This window comes from Saimiri boliviensis, chromosome 8 (assembly GCF_048565385.1).
Source record: "Saimiri boliviensis isolate mSaiBol1 chromosome 8, mSaiBol1.pri, whole genome shotgun sequence".
NCBI classification, from domain to species: Eukaryota; Metazoa; Chordata; class Mammalia; order Primates; family Cebidae; genus Saimiri; species Saimiri boliviensis.
In genome coordinates, this window is record NC_133456.1 from 23,506,534 (window position 1) to 23,526,275 (window position 19,742).

Genomic DNA, 19,742 nt, shown 5'->3' on the forward strand with positions numbered 1-19,742 from the left:
TGCAGCCTGCAGCAGCGGCAGCGGACACCATGCTCACTGGGGCCACACTATCCCTCATGCTCCTCCAGGGCCAGTCCCTTCAGGGGACTGAACTGGACCCACTCAACTGGCTGGGAAGTCGGGGTCTGGGTCTTGAAGGTCTTGCCCATAGCTCTCAGTTGTTGCCCTTGACTGCTGCTCCAGTCCTGCTGCCTGGGTCCAAGTCAAGGTTGACCAAGGGTGGCCGGGCCCGTCACCATCACTGGTATCCTTGCAGCATGGGGGCTTTGCTCTGCTCCTGGTGTATTTATTTAGCTGCCTGCTCCCCAGCTACCATGTGCACATCACACCACACACACACACACACACAGACACACACACACGCGGCTCTGGGGCTTAACAGCCCCAAGTCATTTGATCGAAACCTGCCCGTTAATATTTTTAATGCCATTTGCAAATTAAAGCATAATGCACCGATTACCGGGATAAAAGGGAGGCTTCTGCATCCGTCTGGAGACCAAATAAAGGAACGTTTGAACATCTGTTCATCCTACAAATGTCTCTAAAAGCTTTGATTTCCCCTCAGTCAGTTGACTCCACCATCTCACCCTTTCCTGAGTATCCCACAGCCTGGGGCTGCAGGGCAGGGTGGTCTGTGGGTGCAGGGGACGGCTCTGCATAGGGCCCCCTCACTATGCTAGCCTCCACCTTCTGGAAAGTGTGTGGTCTTCAAATTCGAGGGCAGGGACTGAGATTCTCCTGGTGTTGGGAAGGAGGAGCAAACTTCCACCTGCTCTGTCTCATGCCCTGGTCAGGTACCCTGCTCTTCCCCAACTCCCCTGTGGGTGCCCTTCAAGGACCAGGCTGCCCAGAGAATCCCCATTCTCCCTCAAGGCCCAGAGCGCTCCAGGAGCCACCCAGTGGGGTTGAGGAGGCCAGATGCTCTGCAGACCCCCACAGCCTATGGATTGTGAGTTTGGGTCCTTCCCCTGGCCCCACCTGGGCAGGAGCTCTTGGGATTCCTCTGACATTCCCCTCCGAACAGAGCTGGGGCGGGTGGGGGCCCTAGTGAAGTCAGAGAGAGAGAGACACCAGCAGAGTGGTCTGGGGCCATGGGACATTTATTTGTAGCCGCCAAGTGCCTGTCCACCTGGGGGAGGGGTGAGACTGGCCTGCAGGTGGTCAACAGCTAGGGAACTGGAAGATACTGGCTACCAGCCCTCTGCCCAGGGCCTTTTCCTAGTTGGGCCCGGTGGCTGTCTTGGGTGGGAGTGTGTAGGGGCTGGAGGACAGACCCTCCTAGCCCGGCAACCCATCCCACCTCAGGTCCTCACTGGAACTGAGCACCAAGCCTGGAGGTGGGGGCTACTGCTGCAGGATTGCAGGGAGACACTGGGAGAGGCTGAGGCACCTCTGGTTGGCATTTGGCACAGCAGCCTGGACTCAGCTGGGCAATGAGGCCCTGGGGGAAGTCACTGGACACTTAGGGAGACTGGACCATGCGCTTGTGGGTGTCGAAGACATAACGCTTGAAAGACAGGCTGAGCGCCACGTGCTGAGCAGGCTCGGTCCGCTCGGTGCTCTCCTCCTGCCTGGTGGCCTCCCCACGGCCAGCCCGGCCGCGCTTCTTGAGGGCGGGAGTCAGGATCTTCTTGGACTCAGGGCTGAGGCCACCTAAAAGGCACAGAAGACAGCCTGTCACTCTGCCATACCCCAAGCACCCATGGGTTTCCTGCCTGCCCACCTGCTGCCTAGACTCAACCCTCTTCTGCCTCCCTTTCTAGCCAAGCAGCCGTGAGGCTTGAGGTCCGTTCTTGACATTTTGGCCCCTCTGGCGCCCATCTGATAGGTGTAAGAAGCGTGTCATGCTTCTCTATGCCCCGTTTCACTACCCCCTGTGCTCAGGCCCTGCCCTGTGCCCAGTGGCCCATTACTTTCCAGCACACTTATGCCAAGTCCACATCTGGAAACTCAGCATCTGAGGCTCCCTGGGTGAGGCGCTCCTTGATTGCTCCTGGAGACCCATTCTCCACCCTCTTGTGCCTGAGATACTGACCCCTGCAGACAGCATGACCAGGTTTAGCAGTGGGAGTCCCAGCAGTCCAGAGTGTGAGAAGAGAGGGAAGTAAGGGTATGTATCCCTGGCTCCCTTTGGCAGGCAGGGCCTGGGCTGCCTTCGCCCCCACCTGCCCGCAGTGGGATATGCAGGCTACATACCCAGCCGCCCCAGTAGCAGTCCCAGGAGCCACCGCCCACTGGGGCTCCCTGTCTCATGCCATTCTCACGGTGCTCCCTCGGCTCAGTTTGCCACAGCCTTGTGAACTTGCTCCCATCAGGAACCTCCTGGTGGGGCCATGGGGCTCACAGAGTGAATGGCTCATCCTGGATCCTCTGCCAGGGGTAGATGCTGCCCCTGCCCCCAGGCGTTGGTGGGTACAGCTCCCACCACTTTCCAGCCAGCTCTATGAGCTCCTTTAGCCATCCCATGCCTCACTAAAGACCTTCTGTTCAACTCCCTCCAGCTGAACGTCTGAGTGGAAATCTCTTTCCTGCTGATGCTGTGACTCACGCCCACTCCAGCTCCTTCCATCCTTACCACCCTCTGTCTCTGTGTGCTGTCCCTGCAGCCCTGCTGACCATGGTCCATTCCTGGGCTCCTCATTGCACATGCAAGTCTTTCACATGCTGTTCCCTCTGCCTGGGACACTCTTCCCGTCCTAAGCAATAGAAGTCCCGCTCATCCTTAAACACGCTGCTGCAACCACCCTTTCTCTGGGGCTTGTCTTTGTTAGTTTTTAATGGAAAAATTACAAACTGTGTATATTTATAGTGTGCAATATGATTTGTGTGTGCGTGTGTGTGTGTGACAGGGTCTCACTCTGTTGCCTAGGCTGGAGTGCAAGGTGCAATCTTGGCTCACTGCAACCTCTACCTCCTGGGCTCAAGAGATCCTCCCACCTCAGCCTACTGAGTAGCTGGGACCACAGGCTAATGCCACCACCCACACCTGGCTAATTTTTTGCATTTTTTGTAGAGATGGGGTTTTGCCATGTTGCCCAGTCTAACACGAGGTTTTAATATATGTATACATTGTGGAATGACTAAATCAAGCAAATCAACATATCCATCACCTCACATACTTATTTTGGTGATGAGAACATTTAAAATCTTTTCTCTTAGCAAATTTCATTGAATACTATATATCGTTATTAATTATAGTCACCATGCTGTACAGCAGATCTCCTGAATTGATTCCTCTGGTCTAACTGAAACTGTAAACTCTCTGACCAAGATCTCCCCATTCCCTGCCCAGCCGCCACCCCCAGGCCCCTGCAGCCACCCTTCTACCCTCTGCTTCTATGAGTTTGGTTTTTGAGGTACCACATATAAGTGAGATCATCAACATATGTCTTTCTATGCTGTGGGGCCTGTATTCATGAGGAATCGCCTGGTGGCAGCACAGTGCACACTCTGTGTGGGCTACTGGCCAGGGTGAGACCACTCGGCAGGCTCCTCGGCATCTGTGGGAGTGGGCAGGCCCAGGGCTCAGAGCAGTTCCATGCCTGGCAGAGCACCCCTATGTGAGCAGTTACTCTGTGAGCCCCATGGACCCACTGGGGGGTCCTGGTGGGAGCAAGATCATGGAGCACTGTGAGAATGGCATGGGGAAGGGAGGCCCAGTGGGTGGCGGCTCCTGGGGCTGCTATTGGGGCAGCTGGGTAGGCAGTCTGCATATCCTACTGAGGGCAGGTGGGGGTGAAAGCAGCCTAAACCCTGCCTGCCAAGGAGGCATCCCAGCAGGATCCCCTCCCAATGTGCACGAAGGGCCTGTATAGGCTGGGGGCCTAGAGGTCCAGAGCCAGGGAGAAGCTGGGCAGAGGCACAGGAAGAGGGCCCAGCTTCCTACATACCACGAGCACCTACGCCACCGCACCTCCTGGCACCTGAAGAATTTTCCTGTCTTTTCCCAGTTCTGTCCTGTACTAGCTTCCTCCCTGAGAAGATAAGCCAGCCACGAGGCTTGGGCATCGAGCTTCAGTCTGGAGGGTCCTGGCCTGTCATTTCAGACAGGGAGCGCTGGCTGGCAGGGCTGTGTGGGTTATTTCTGGCTCAGTTTGTTGAAGATATTGGCCACCCCTTCTTTATACAGTTGAGAAAATCAAGGTCTAAGAGGGCAGTGACTAACTGGAAGCCCCACAGTGAGCTCAGAAGAGCCAGGATTTGAGCTCGAGGTCCTTACCCAATGGCAAAGTCAGCTTCTACTCTCCACCCAGAGTGATGGGTGGGGGGGGCCCACCTTTTACTGGGCTTCTGACAATGGTTCTCAAGGCTGTGAGAGTGTTGTGCACTGGCCCTGCAGCTCTAGATGTTTAAAAAGGTAACAAGGGTGCTGGATGAAGGGGACATCTGTAAGAGTCAGCCAGGGACAGCCTGCCCCACTGCACAAAGGGTCCGGTCTCCCTCTGGCAGGTGGAAGTGAGATTATTGGCCATCTAAAGCCTGGGTCCCCTGGGAAGGTCAGGGACATGCAGCTGATATGAATGGGGCTCCAGGAGCCAGGCTGGCCCTTGCATGCCTGCCAGAGGGACATGTGACACTGGCCTTGGGGACCTGTACTAGGAAGGTGACCCTGTGAGCAGCCCGCCTCATGTGGAGACTGAGCAGCAGCGTCTGCTGTGCAGGTTCGACATGTAGGTGGTCTGCCCCCTCTTGGGATGGGGCACAGAGTGTGGGCATGTGGAGGACCCTGGCCAGCACCCTCAAGTGAGCACCAGGCCTACAGGTATCTGAATCCCTGAATCAGGGCCTGGCCGTCCTTCTGCAAACAGAGCAGGTAGCTGGCAGCAGACCCCGACAAATAGCATGGGCAGCCCGTCTCCCTCTGGTGCCAGGAGGTCTGGAGGCTGAGGAGGCGTGGGGCTCCCCGGCGTCTGTGCCGGGCTGGGGAGACAGGCGTGGCCCAATCGGCAGTCCATCTCGCCCGCGATGGCTCTCGTTACACACAATGCATACCTTGCACTGCCCGGAGCAGGCAGAGCCGGAAAGTCTATCTGGCACTGGCGAAGATGTGGCCATTTAATTGCTCTTCTGAGATGGTCAGGCTTGTTTACCTCTGTTCCATTATGGACTGGCCAGGAAGCTACACCTGGAAAGCCTGACCAACAGGAGACTGGCCATGGGGCTGCATGGATTCACGGCAAATGTCACCAGGAGCTGCTTTGTTTTCCCAGTGGTCTTTTTTTTTTTCTTAGCCATGTGGCAAACAGAGGGAAGTGAAGAGCACCCCAGGGTGTCACGTGGTGAGAGAGCTGCTGCCCACTCGGCCAGACTTGGGGGGTCCTGCCCTGTGCTTCTCCCAACCTGCCTCTGTGTCTTTTCACTTAAAAGCATTCAGGGAACACGCCAGGACAGGGAGACAAATGGTGGTGAATGCACAGATCTCCAGACAGCAGAAGGGTGACCAAGGAAACAGCGTCGCTGTCACTGGATAGGGACACGGTGGCTTCAGCGTGTTTCAAGGGCAGGCTTTAGGAGGAGGAATGCTGGACCAAAGGCCAGATGACAGGGACCAGCCAAAGAGATTGCTGGCCTGGATCCACAGGCAAAGGGAATTTGAGTGGCAATTCCCGGGGGAGGGGGGCGGTATTCGAGAGGAGCTGAGGGCAGATGAAGTCATGTGCCATGTGCAGTGCAGTACGAGGGCCTGGCTCCAGGGTGACCACAGCTCACCATGTCCACAAGGTGCCTTGTGTGCCAGGCTCCCTGCACTGTGCACTGACTTGGGGTCAGGGTAGGCAGGAAGACGGTGACAAGGTGACGTACCAAGTGCCCATCTGCCTGGTGTCTATCTCCTGCAGGCCCTGGGGTCTCCAAGGCAGGTGGGACAGGTCCTGCTCTGCCACCCGCTCTGCTGGGACCTATGCTGTCAGGGACGTGCAGTCCTGCCCCATCTTCCTCCCTTCACCGAGGCTGCTCTGGGTCTCTGCCCTCTGCTTGTTCGCGGCTCACAGCCCCGCCCCTGTGTCGGCCTCCTTGCTGCTCTCCTGCACACCTGGTCCATCTCTGCCTCAGGCCTCTGTCTTTGCCAATTCCTCTGCCTGGAATACCCCCCCGGGAGCTCCGGTGGCTGCAAGATCACTGTACAACCATCACCTCTTGGTGGGGCCTTTGTGACGACCTTGTTTAAAACCACAACCCCTTTGAGACCAGCCTGACGAACATGGAGAAACCCCGTCTCTACTAAAAATACATTAGCAGAGCATGGTGGCACATGCCTGTAGTCCCAGCTACTTGGGAGACTGAGGCAGGAGAATCACTTGAACCCAGGAGGCGGAAGTTGCAGTGAGCTGAGATCACACCATTGCACTCTAGCCAGCCTGGGCACCAAAAAACTCCATCTCGAAAAAAGCAAAACAAAAACTAAAAACCACAAACAAAAAACCCCCACAACTCCCTCATGTTCCTCTGACCCCTTCTCACCCCACTATTTTTCCTATGGTTCTTATTACCTTCTAATATCCTCTATAACGTCTTTGTTTTGGTGTTTGCTGTCTGCTTCTACTAATATGGCAAGCTCCACCCTGGCAGGGAGTTTTGTCTATTCACTGTTGTAACCCTAACACCTGGAGCAATCGCTGCTGAATGGCGGGCACTCAGAGAACACTCAATGATTAAGTATTGGAGGAGACCCTGCTGGGGCCCAGGGAAAACTGCTTTGGTTTTCCAAGAACCTGAAGGGCTACTGTTTAAGCACTGGCTGGTGACAGCCTGGGAGGGACAAGCTCCCCAGATGGTCATGGCGTGAACTAAGAAAGGCACTTCTGGCCGGGCGCGGTGGCTCACGCCTATAATCCTAGCACTTTAGGAGGCCAAGGTGGGTGGATCACCTGAGGCCAAGAGTTCAAGACCAGCCTGGCCATCACGGTGAAACCCCATCTATACAAAAAAAAAAAAAAAAAAAAAAAAAAGCACTTCTAGGAATTCAGTCCAAACAAGTGGTCTGAAGATTTCTACACAAAGATGTCATCACAGTATGGAGGTACTTAATCCTCGTAACACCGTGTCGAGGAAACTAAGGCAACGAAGAACGAGTAGCTTGCCAAAGGTCACACAGCTATTTAAAGGTGGAGCAGGAACACCAGGCTATCTGATTCCAAAGCCTGTGTGCTTATCCATTAAGGGAGCCACACGGTTTTGAGAACTACAAAGGGCCTCTAAGACCAAGGGAGGCCTGTCCAGACCCATCCAGTATCTATTTGCTGCAGCAAAATGTTCTGTGGGACTAAAAGTGATACCTGAGAAGTGTTTCAAGGTACTCAAAGACTTCTGTTATAATGTTGATTCAAAAAAAATGTAGCAATCAAAATTTTTGGAAGAGTTCTGCTGTGGCCCTGGCATGAAGGAAAAAGAGACCGCAAGACTCTCCATTTGGCTGTCAGGGGTCGAGAGTGGGTTGCAAGCACTGTTTCTTCTTTCTTCTTTTATGTATTTCCCAAGGCTTCTACTGTGACCCTGGGTTACTCACAGGGGATGTCTATTACAGGCCCCCCCCTCACTGTGGTCTCTGGCATCCAGATGGGAACCCAGAGAAGGCACGGTGCCTACCGGTGCAATCTGGCTGGAACCTGCTCAATCTATGGCACAAAGGGGCCAGAGAGGGGAGGAGGGGAGGCAGGAAGCTTACTGACACCTCTGGGCCCACGGTGACGTCTCTGCCACATTCTGGCTCTGCCCAGGAAGGACAGGGACAAGAGGTACAGTAGGGGTGGTGATGCTCATGGCTCCTTCATGGCTGCTGGAAGTTCAAGGTCCCCACACTGCTGCTGCTTACATCAAAAGCAGTGACTGGGAGGTGCAGGCGCAGGAGTCCACTCTCCTCTAGCTCTGTCTTGTAGCCTCCTCCCTTATCCTGCCTGCTGTCCCAAGGATTGCTCTAGGGCCTGGGTCAGCCATCTAGACCTGGCTCCACCAACAGAAGCGTCCATTCTCTTTCTGGCCTCTCTCAGCCATCCTCCCTCTCTGACCCCATCATGTACCACACTTCAGCTATGAGAAGCTGTGCAGGGCCTTGGAACATGAAGTTCCCTCTGCCTGCCGTGCTCTCACTCTGCCCCTTGGGAAGGCACCCCTCAGCTGCCTGGCTGAGTAAGCTTCTCCTGGGTGCCCTGCCCAGCACCACTGTGGTTGTCATTGCCTCATGTGCCTGCCTTCCCCAGTGGCCTGTGAAAGGGCGCCTCTCCAGGGTTGCATGCAGAGCCTAGCAGGGGGTGCTTAGGGAGGTCTGCCGGATGAAAACAAAGGGAATGAGTATGGATTCATCCTCACGAGCACTCACAGCAGGGGTGCAGGGCAGCAGAGGGAAGAAAAATGCCCCAGCAGAGCAGGGCCCCTGCTTCCAGGACCAGAAAACACCTGTCTGCACTTGAGTGACCCAAGGGAGTAAGAAGTCCAGGTTCAGGTTCCAGGCTGGCCTGGCCCCCTGGCTCCTCTCCCATGTGCTGGAGTGTGGCTCTCTACCTGGCACGGGGGGCTAGGGTGTGTGTGCTACACATGTGTCCGTCATTCAACAGGGCCTCCCTTTTCCCAAACAGGATTCTCAGAGCCTGCGGCCCTGCTCTACCCACTGATGAACTCAAACCCCAGGATGCAGTAGGGGCGGGTGGCCATGACCTTGAGGGCAACACTGCTCCTCTTGGCTTCCCATGGGGACACTCTCCCAGGGCCAGGCTGGCCCTTTCTCACCAAGCGCCAGCTCCACACAAAGGCACAATGGGCTGCAGGCTGCCGGGTCCTGGCTCAGGCTGGGGTAATCAGGGAAGAATGCGGGAAGCAAAACTGTTTCCCAAGCCCTGGCCACGGTGCCGCCCTGACACGGCCATCAAAGGCTGGCAAATTGCCTCCAATTGCTGGTGTCGCTTTCATGTTGGGGGCTAGACTGGAAGAGGGGTCTCCATGCTGGTGGGTGGCTTGCATGCCCCAGTGGGAACTGAACCCTTGCAAGCAGCTTGGGGTCACTGGCCCCCTTGGTGGCCCTGTGGGGCTGGGGCCACTCTAGTCACTGCAGCACTACCCATTGCTATAACAAGCAGCTTTGGAGAGGGTTGTAAGACAGCCCGAGCCAGGGGCAGGGACTCTCTCTGGGGTCAGCATCCTAATGATCACTGACAGCTAGGAGCTCAGAGGGATGTGCCTGGATGGACTGTGATGGGGCTGACATATGGGATGGCCAGGCTGGATGGCCACAGAGGGCCTTGGATTCAGCCAGACTTGGGGCTGGACTGGATACTGGGCTCCAGGAACAGGAGGGGCTGCCTAGCAAGGCCACCCCTGTCAGCAGGGTCCACAGGGCAGCTGGGGCAAAGTTCTGCCCCTCAACAGGAAGCTGACCTGCACTGGCCACAGTTGGTCATGGAGGTGTGTGGGTGGCACAGTGCCCCAGGAGACCTCTAAGTCAGGGCTGGGCTGGAGGCAGGCCTGGCCAAAAGGGAGCTGCCTCTGAGGCCAGGGGTGGGAAGGCAGAAAGAAGGGGGAACCTGGCAAGGGTGGAAGTGGCCCCAACATGAGGCCTGGTAGTCATACCTGAAACATATGGAGGCTATGGTCAACATTAACACTCCCATCTTGCCGGCAGCCAGCCGGGCTCATGGAGGTGCAATGACTTGCTCTGGCTTCCTGGCAGTTGTGGTGCAGCTGAGTCTGAATGCAGAGCCCTCTGCCTGCTGGCAGGCCAGGGCAGTCTGGGCCCAGAGGATGGACAGAGGAGAAGAGGGCTTAGCTCTGACAGACCCAGCTGGGGACAGAGAGGCCCAGGAGGACAGGCCTGGCAAGGCTAGGGAAGGCCAGGTGGGCAGAGAGAGCCAGTGTGAGTGCTCCCTGAGTGGACAGTCCTGACACCAGTCTCCTCTGTGAGCAGTGACAGTGACTCTGGAATTCTCCACCTCTTTGTCAGGCTGGGCTCTTCTGTGTTTTTCTAGGGATATAAAGCCTTGAACGTCTTTGGCTGGGGCAGGCCTGCTCCTTGGTTTTCTCTCCTTCCCTCCCTGCTATGGATCCCGTATGTAAACAAAGATGCAATTTGCTTTAAAAAGATAAGGTGATTAAGTTTTTATCAGACCTGTACTCCGCTGTCCCTGCAACAAAAGGAATTAGGGGGAGGCAGGCGGCGGAGCGGGCCCTTAGCTGGAGCCTCGCTCTTTCTGAGGCTCTCGAGCGCACACTCAACGGGCTCGTGCGCCCCTTTGATTGGGCGGAAGCGGAGGCAACTAGCGCCCCGCACCCCCATTTTGATGTCTTAATGTTGCCTAATTCCTCCTTTAATTTATATTAAGCTTCTTAGCAGCAATGATGAATTCTTCAAAAACAAAAAAAGGCCCTTTGCAGAAATCTTTCCCACACCATGTAAATTGAAATTATAATGCAGTCAAAGCTGTGGAGATTGGGGCGTGTGGGGAGGGAACACCGGTGCATTATGTGGAAGTTTTTTTTTTTTTTTTTTTTTTTTAAGGCAAAAACCAAATCCATTCTAAAATAGGCAGAAAAGAACTTGGCCCTGAGGCTCAATTATATAGGGAGTGGCAGCGTCTGGGGAGGAAAGTTTGTTGTCCTAAATTCTCAGTCCCTCTGGGACTGGCTGCACTAGCTACCTCCTGGAGGGGCTGCTGCTGCAGGGCTGGCCCTGTCCCTCACCAGAGCGGGAATCTCAGCCTGCCCTTCTGGAGCCCTGTGGAGTGGCGGTGAGGCCACTGTGAGATGTGTTCACAGAGCAGCCCAAAGGTTACCCTCCTTGCTGCGCAGGCTAGAAGCTCAGGCTGGGGCTCACACAGCTGTGAGTGGAGTGCCTGCCCGGCCTCCTGGGACAGCTCAGCGGCTGCTTTGCTGCAGAGTCCTTGGAGGCCCCAGCTCTAGGTGCCCCTCCAGGCTGAGTAGGAGAAGGTCCTTGCCCCAGGGCATGGGCATGGGGCTCCTCATGTGTGTGAGCAGCCAGGCCCCTCCTCCACCAGCCTGTTCTTAGTGCTGTTGCCAGAGATTCTTCTAGGGCAAAAACCCAGCATTCCTCTCAGTTCAGGTGCTCACTGAAGACCTCTTCGGCTCCTCACAACCATTCAGCCAGGGTCCAAATTCCCCCCAGGAGTCCCTCAGGAGCTGCCCCTACAGCCTGCATGTCCTTATCACACACTCCTCTCCTATTTCAGCACCACCCCAGCCTCAGGACTAGTGCTCCCTTGGCCTGGGGAACCCATGAGACTTGTCTACCTTGCCCACTTCTGTCTCCCTTCGCTCCCTGAGCACAAGGCCCTGTAGCATCTTGGCTTAGCCTTCTCTGATGGCTGCCGAGCCTTCTCCTAGGGCCAAGACCCTCCACATTCTGTCCTGAGTACAGACCTGATGTCTCCAGAGATAGTCAGGGTGTGCAGCAGCCTAGCAATGCCAGGAAGGGGCAGTATTAGTGACCTCAGCCCTCACGCACCCCACCTCATCTGCCAATGGGGTCAGAGCTCCCCTACCCACCTTCTGGGCTCCTCATCACCCTCCTTCAGCCTGGTAGTGCACAGAGGCTGGGGGGATAAGCAGGTCTGCTGACCACCTGCCAGCTGGGCCAGTGGCAGAGGTGACAAAACTGGACTGCACAGACTCTCCTGTCAACATCCCCGTAGACAGCAAGCATGCCTGCCCAGAATGGGGAGGAGGAATCAGTGGGGAGGCCTGGGCCTGGCCCCTTCCGCTGGGGCTCATGCCCCTCATGCATGGGCCAGGGCAGCTGGGCGGATGCCCAACTCCTCTGTCCAGAGAAAATAAGCTATGTATTCGATGAGTAGGGGTCAGCTGAGCAGCAGGTCTGCCCCCTGGGCCAGAGCTGAGCAGCCTCAGTGCAGAAGGTGAGCCTGGGCAGTTGTGCTTCTGGGGACCCTTTTGGCTGGCCCTGGGTGGGGCTGAGGTTTGACAAGTGTCTAGATAGGAAGGATACTGGACTGCAGCCCTGGGCAAGCTGGGCTCTACAGGCCGGCAGCTAGGACGCAGCTTGGCCAGAGGTCCCCTCTGCTGCTACCATTGCCACCCTCATAGCGACTGCCTATCTAGCAGCCTCCTCCACACACCTTGCAGTTTTATTGCAGCCTCAGGATGCCCTATAAGTCACTTTATAGGCAGGCGTGGTGGCTGCCTGGGGTCACACAGCTGGTAAGCCAGGGAGCAGCGATTTGCATCCAGGCCCCGGCTTCCCGAAGCTGTCCACCCTGCCACAGTCCTGGGAGTCTGGCTACAGGGAATACAGCAGCCTGGAGGGTTGGTGCCACAGGTGGTGGGGGCAGGAGGCTGCAGCTCTCTCCTGTGGAAGGAGGAAGGATGGCAAGAGACAAGGGTGTGAGATCACCTGGGGACTCCTCTGACCAGGTTGATGTTTCTTACCGCCTGACGTCTCCCAGGCCCAAGGGAGTGGGGCCTGACTGGCCTGCTCTGAGCTTTGGTTTCTTCTTCGGTTGGGGTGAGGGATGGTGAGAATAAGAAACATGGCCCAACTGACTCCAGGAAGCGCTTGTAAAGAGAGCCACTGCCATTCTGATCATGGCCATGACAGATCACCCTCAAACCCTGTCTGAGGGTGCCATATCATTGTGTCTCCATCAGTTCAGAGCTAACTAAGCTCCACCCAAGGCTAAGCCTTGTTTCTGGCTGCTGACCAGTCTGGATGTGCTGGGGTGTGCGCTAGACAGACACCGTCTCATTGCATGGCCATGATCCCCTATGAGGGAGGATGGCAGGAGTTCCACTTGGCTGGGAGGAAGCTGGGCCCAATGAAAAAAGGAACCTCTGATCAAATGCAGAGCTAGTTTTCTCCTCTTTCTGTTCACACAGGCATCTTGAGGGAGAGGGAAACTTGGATGCAAACCACCCATGACAGCAGTAAAAAGCCCTGAGAAGAAAGGGAGGGAGCCACAGACAGTTGCACCTGGGTGTTCAGAGGAGGGGGAGGAAGGAAGCTGGGATCAGGAAAACTGTGGTGGAAAAGGCGACATTTGCCTGGGCAGGTTTGAGTGGGGCAGCATGGCCTCACTGGAGCAGTGGGTCAGGCAGGACTGGACCACCGCTGGCAGGCCTGCTGAGGCCCCAACTGAGGGCCTGGGAGCTGACCCACTCCCCATGGCTCCCGCTCCACCTTCTGGCCCCGAGGCCTCGCACACATGCTGAAATCTCCTGTCTGCTTGTGACGCAGAGATAACAGGCGCCTGACCTCCTGATGCTGTGAGGATGCTGGGGACGTGTCTAATGAGGAGGACAGGACCTGCCCAGGGACATAGATGCTCTAGGGACATAAGGCCCCATGCTGCCAGTAGCACAGGGAAAACGCTCCTCCTGCTCAGGGCTGCGGAGACCAGCACTGCACGTGGAAGTCCTGGCATACAGGGTACTCAGTCAGTGGGCCTTTCCTTCCTTTGCTCCCCAAACCCAATGGCTGACTGAGGGGAAGGGCCTGCTTCAATCAAGGGTGCCAAGGATGGGCCAGAAAGCCCTCCTGACCACACAGCCATGTGCCCTTGGGCTGCCCTCTGCTCCCCTGGGGGGGCTAGGACTCACCTCGGCCTGCCTGTTCCGATTAAAGAAAAGCCTGTGGCCAGAGGCAAGGATGGGCCCCTCCTGTAGGCGGCTCTCCTTCTCAGACAGCCCCCCAAGGCTGGTCACAGGGGGTGGCGGAGGTGGGGGGGAGCATGGTTCCTGGTGGCCTCCCAGGGAGCTCCGTCCCCACCAAGGGAGTTGAATTTTAATACTCCAAACACTCACTCCCTAAATGTGTATACTCTTTAACAGCAGTTAATCTTCAATTAAAATACCTAGAGCAGAAACTAAGATAACTGGTTTAAAAGGTAGAGCTTATTGACAATAAAAGTCTTCTTCATATTGCTTTTCTTTAAAAAAAAAAATCCACATATTAAAAATGTCATTTTTATGACTTGGGGAAAAAAAAACCCATCCAGAATAATGAAGGTGAACAAAGGCCTGGGGAGCAGTCATTTTCCAGAGCCCATATGTGGCACCCTGATTACTGTATCAGCCCCGTTCCCAGAGTGGAGTAAGAGGCTGAGGGCAGGCAGCGGTGCTGGCTGTCCTCTCGCTGACAGAGGAAGGGCAGGGGTGGCATGGCATCACTAGTCCCCATCCACAATTCTGATTTGAAAGCTGCAGACTCCAACAGCCCATCCCTCCCTGATTACAGAAGCTGAGGCCCAGGGTGAGCACAGGTACAGGGGCTGGGGCCTGGCAACCTGTGTCTGTGCTGGTGGTCAAGTGCCCAAACACTGCCCCTGGGAGGCAGATCCCAGAGGTGGCCTGTGGCTGCAAGGCCCAGAGGAGGTGGGTATGCTCATGGGCTGACCCCCTCCAAACCTGGAATGCCCATATGCTTTTTGATGCTGGCTGCCCTCCTGCTGCACACGTGCATCACCCACTGGCCATGTGCCCACCTCAGCTCTCAGACCCATGTGACCAAGTGGGTCCCCAATGTCCTGCACAGGGTCAGGCACAGAGCAGGTGCCGACAAGTGGCCACATCCTGGTCCCTGGCCCTGCACCTACCTCACAGCCCTCAGCACCTCCCACTGCAACTGCCTCTTGGCTAATCATCCTCAGCCACAGCCTTGGGTTCTCTGCAGTAGTCCCTGGCCCAGTACTGCCCAACATTGCTGCTGAGGAGCTGGACTGCCTTGTCTAGTGGCACTGTGCCTCCTTTCTTCCAAACACAGTCTGCCTCTGCCCTGGGCAGGTTGCATCTCTTAGTGGCCACAGGTTCAGATCCTGCATTGTGGCTGGGTGGGGGTTGTTTTACATCTGGGAGATGCTGCCCCCAGGTCTTGAAGTACATAGGTCTCAGCTTGGAGCACCTCCAACACCAGTGAAACAGGGCTGGTGTTTGTGTTTCTGCAGCAGCATGAACACCTGGATTTCTGTCTGGGACATACCAGTATGTGTACCAAAAGGACAGTTGTCATTATGGCCTCTTTCCCAGGTCTGGCCCTGTAGCAGCAGTACCATGTACCATGGGAAGGTGCTTGGTTCTGCAGGTGCCTGGGGGGTGGTGCACTGAACTTCAGTCTCCTTGTTTGTGAAATCGGTCCTGTTGTTATGGTGGGGAGCGGGGAAACACTCAGAGAGGGCCTGGGACAGGGATGGCCCCACAGAGGGCCCTGGAAAGAAAGCCTCTTTGTTTTTTTAAAATAATGTGTGTGGAAGCCTTAAAGGCCAGGTGCCTGGGCATCGGGAAAAGCTGCCACCTCCTGCTCATTCCCATGGATATATAGCTGCCACATGTGGGCCTCTGAGAGCAGGGCTGGGCTCAGAGGAAGCCCTTTATCCTCTGAAGACCCTGAAAGTCCAAGGGAAGCCAGGGCCACAGGAGACAGCAAACACCCCCTTCCTTGCTCACAGTACCCTACATCAGCCCGAGGGCACATGGAGCCCACAGTCAGCCAGCCCGGGTAGCACCTGAGCAACCTGTGTGTGCCAGGCCCGGCCTCTATCATCCCCCCACACCCTCTTGGGTGGACACAGGTAGGTTGACGGGTGAGGCGGGAGCTGATTGCACATGGTGGCCCAGACAGTATGCTGGGAAGGGAGCTCGGTGTGAGGGACAGCTTCCTATCACTTACCTGGCTCTGCCTGGGGCTGGGGATGCTCTGAGTCAGGGCAGGGGTAACGGCACTGAGTGCCTATCGCAGCTGGAACCTGAGCGAGATGCTGCATGCCTCAACTCACGGAGGCAGACCCTGTCTAGAATACAGGTAGATAGTAGTTTCTGTCACGGGTGAGCTGAGGCATCCTAGGTCCCCTTGCCTACAACAAGAAGACAACGACCCTGCCTCCCTGGGCAGGCCCAGGCCATGCACGACTGCTTGCCTGGTGGGCAAGGCCCACATGTGGAACTCTGCTCCCTGGTGAGGAGCAACCAGCTGAAAGGGCCCGAGTGACTTTCGTGAGTTCCCACAGCCAGGGCATAGGGGGCTGGCTTTGAATCTAGACAGTTGGCTCCAGAACCTGCACCTGCAATGTCTGCTGTCCTCATGGGGGCTGGTGCAGGTCTCTTTCTCCCAACTCCCACTCTGGGTCCTGCAGGCCCTGGCTCAGAGCCAACAGAGGCTGGCACGGGGCACGAGGGCTGCCAGAAGGCTGTTAGGAGCTACAGGTCCCTACCCCAGAGCACACAGCTCTGCCCTCAGCTGCTCACCTTACGTTTGGAAACTGGGTGAGAAGGAGCAAAGGGTCACCACGCTTTCTGAAAAGACAGGACCCAGGGAAGCCAAGGCTAGGGCACTCTCAGGCACTTGCCCTTTGGGAAGCACTTGCCAACTCTCTCCCATGGCCTCTACAGGGTGCCCATGGTGCCAGGCGCCTCCCTCTGGCACAGCAGAAGCAGAAGCTCTTTCTTGCATTCGTCACTTGTTGGTCCGCCCATGATTGCCCTCCTAGTACCTGCTCGGCACCAGGTGCTGCTCCAGGCTCCGAGGACTGCCTGAGTGGGCTAGGTGGGGCCACTGTGCTGGCGGAATCCACAGTCCAGGGAGTGTGAGACCCACAACACACGTGTAGAGAAACGTGCAAAGGAATGAGAGAGCCAGGAACCGAACCTGAAGGAACAGGTGCCAGGAACCAAACTTTAAAATGTGCTGAGAGAGAAGAGCCCGCTGGTGAGGGTCAGGGAACTGGAAGCATCAGTTGGCTTCAAAGTGCTTGCTCTGTCACTCACTTCCTGCCATGCCTGGACTCCCAATACCTTGAGCAGGCCTGAAGGGCATCGCTATGACAGTCATGGCCATGTCTTCCCTGCCTTCTCCAGATGGGCTTCCCCAGTCAGTCACCAGCCAGGGCCTAGCACCTCGAGGTTGGAAACAACTTTGGGGGTCATCTGGGAGGCTACCCCAACACAGAAGGTGTGGGGTTCTTTTGCCTCAGGGGAGGCTGGTATCCTGAAGAGCTCTCCATAGCTTGGGGTGGGAGACCATTTCATTTCTTGTCTTTTGGAATTAAAAAGCACAGCAGCAGCCGCTGCTTTAGAGGGCAAGGACCTGTGGTTTGGAGAATTCCATGCACAGGCCAGGCAGTCTGTGCATTCATTTAATGAAGAATGCTAGCGAACACCTACTCTGTGCAGGCATGTGCCAGGAGCAGGGCTGTAGAGGTGAGGGAATCATGCAGGCCTAGTGTGGGTGTTCTGGCAGGAGACAGGTGATGCCAACACATCTATGTGTTGTATGTCAGGTGGTGCCACCGCTCGTAAGAGGAGAGTGCCAAGAGGGTGTTTTGCCCTTTTAGACAGTGGTCAGCAAAGGGCCCAGGATGGGATGACATTTGAACAGGGACTTGTGAGGGGTAGGGACACCAGGAAGGAAGAACACCCAGGCCGAGGGCACCAAGCAAAGGCCCCGAGGGCCAGTGCTGGGGCCAGAGTGTGGGGAGAGCAGCCAGGTTGATCACGGGTGTGTAAGTGTGTTTGTGTGGGTGCCTGCATGGTGCAGAAAGCGGGGGCCCCTGCTAGATCTGCAGAGGGGCTGGGTCTGGCTCCTTGAGGGCAGGGGCCCTCTGACTGCCATGGGCTCTGGACACAGACCACAGCACAGAGCAGAGATAAGAGGTAGACTACTAGGTCCTGCATAGCTTCCAGCCCAGGCCTGCAGGGCCCCCCACAGCATGACCATCTGTAGAGAATAGCAAGCAAGGGCTTCCCTCTTTCAGACACCAAAGCCCAAAGCAACTAACATTCTGGGTTAGGTTTTCTCATTTGGGAAAGGTGATTCACCACTGTTTCACCAATTCTATGGTGGTCAAAGCTCTAACCCCCTTTATCTTCCAAAATACAGTGGCAAAGAGGCAAAAAGGTCCCTTCCCCACACGCACCCCTCCTGGTCCTGGCTGTGTTCCTTCGTGGGCCCATCCCCATCTCACAGCCAGCTCTCCTGGGCAAATACCGCCTCCTCTGGAGAGTACACATTAGCTGAGCAGACAGGTGAGAGGATGAACAGGGAGAAGTGACTACTCAGATCGCTCCACTGAATGACCCCAATTCCCAGTTTTGTCTTAATCACGACCTTGAGTTGTCACAACAACGTAAATTATATCCAGGAGAAACAGTCCCACCTACGGGGCTGTTCATGAGGCAAAGCTCTTTCACGAGACACGGATAAATGCAATGATATGAGAAAAATTTAGGGTCAGTGCTTCCTATTTTAAAATAGGTTGTGTGGCGGCAGCATACACATGACACCAGGCCTCCCTGCCTCTAGGACCCAAATCCAAATCCACAGCACCTCACGGGTGCCACCAACTCAGCCACCCCTGCAGCTGGATTCCCAGCTTCTACTATCAACATGGAAAGAAGGTAGGGCTGGATCCACGTGGGCTAGGCCTGACCAGCTAGGTTCTCTCTCAAGATAGTGAGTTAGCATCTGGGGCCTGCCCTGCCGGTTCTGCTGGAGCAGCCCCAGTCCACACATCACTCTGCCAGCAGACGAGCATCTCAGGGTTAAGCTAACCTCCCTTTCCTGAGTATGCCATGCTCCCTGTCGGGGTGGGTCTGTGAAACAACACTGTCCAGTGAAAACCAAAAACTCTCCTGATCTTCCTATAACTGGACTGTGTTTATAAACCAGGCTTTCTGTGGCCAGGTTGCCAGCCCCACCCAATAGTTGTGGGGTCAGGGGTGGTCGGGGGCTGTTCCCAAGTGCCCAGGGTGGGCCTCTCCCAGGGGCTCTGTGTGACTTAGGAGGCCATGTGGGCCCTCTGGGCAAACTCTTCCTCTGGCAACCAAGGCTGAACAGAAAATCTGTGTCTGGGATGGCTAAGACAGTGCCAGGCAGGACCACACTGTTGGGGGAATGTGGACATCAGATGACCTTCCATGTCCAGTTATGTCTGCCCATCCCCCACCAAAGTGCCTGCCAGAGTGGCAAGGGACCTGGCTCCTGTCTTCCTCCTCCACAGGACTGTGAGATCCTCGGCTGGAGGAAGTGGGTCTCAGCCAGCCTTTTCTAGACGGGCACAGAGAAGCACTGGGTGGCTGTTTAGGTGTGAGGATGCTGTGAGCAAAGATCTGGAAGCTCAAGTAAGGAGCAGCCATGAGGGTGCCGGGAGAAGGAGGCCTCCATAGGTGCACATTCCTTTCTCCAGCCCCAGTGGAGCCCATAGGGAGGGATCTTGGTGGCACCACAGGGGCTGGCCCAGTCTGGCCCTGCCATCTGATGCTGAGCATACATGGTAAAGACCCTTCTTCACGCCAGTCCACAGCCTCCTCTCCCATTCTGGGCTGAGTTGAGGAGAAACCAGAAGCCAACTCAATCCAGGCATCAGTTCTCTCTGGGGTAGATTTCTCGCACCCTCAAAAGGCCCATCCGAACCCCACTTCACCCATCAAAACTCTCTGATGCCCCCCAGACTTCCCAGATCTTTCTCAGCATCACTACTTTTGCCAGCCTGGGCTCATATGAGCCTTCATGTCTTGCCACACAGCATCTTCATTTCTGAACTTTGAAGAAGGTATGTACTTATCTTTCTTAAATAGTCAGAACCATGAGAACTGCCAGGACATGTGGATATTTTTATGAAAGCAAAACTCAAGCATGCACCGGGATGGGTCTGACCAGAAGGGACAGAACTGCTGCCTCTGTCCTTAGGAGCCAGCTCTTGAGCCAAAGCCCCACCCCACCCATGGCTCCCACACTGAAGGCCTTAAATGTCTTCTTTTGAAAAGTGGCTGTTCATATCTTTTGCCCACTTTTTGACGTT

General features: G+C 55.9%; 1 protein-coding gene across 1 annotated transcript in view; it reads right to left on the minus strand.

Moving 5' to 3' along the window:
* Positions 1–405: 405 nt before the first annotated feature.
* The window catches only part of EEFSEC (eukaryotic elongation factor, selenocysteine-tRNA specific), a 268,729-nt gene continuing 249,392 nt past the window's right edge, over positions 406–19,742 (minus strand). Inside the window, exon 7 of the mRNA XM_003926404.4 lies at positions 406–1,653. Within this exon, the coding sequence (XP_003926453.3) occupies positions 1,463–1,653 (191 nt within the window). The 3' untranslated portion in view covers positions 406–1,462. The remainder of the gene's footprint in view (positions 1,654–19,742) is intronic.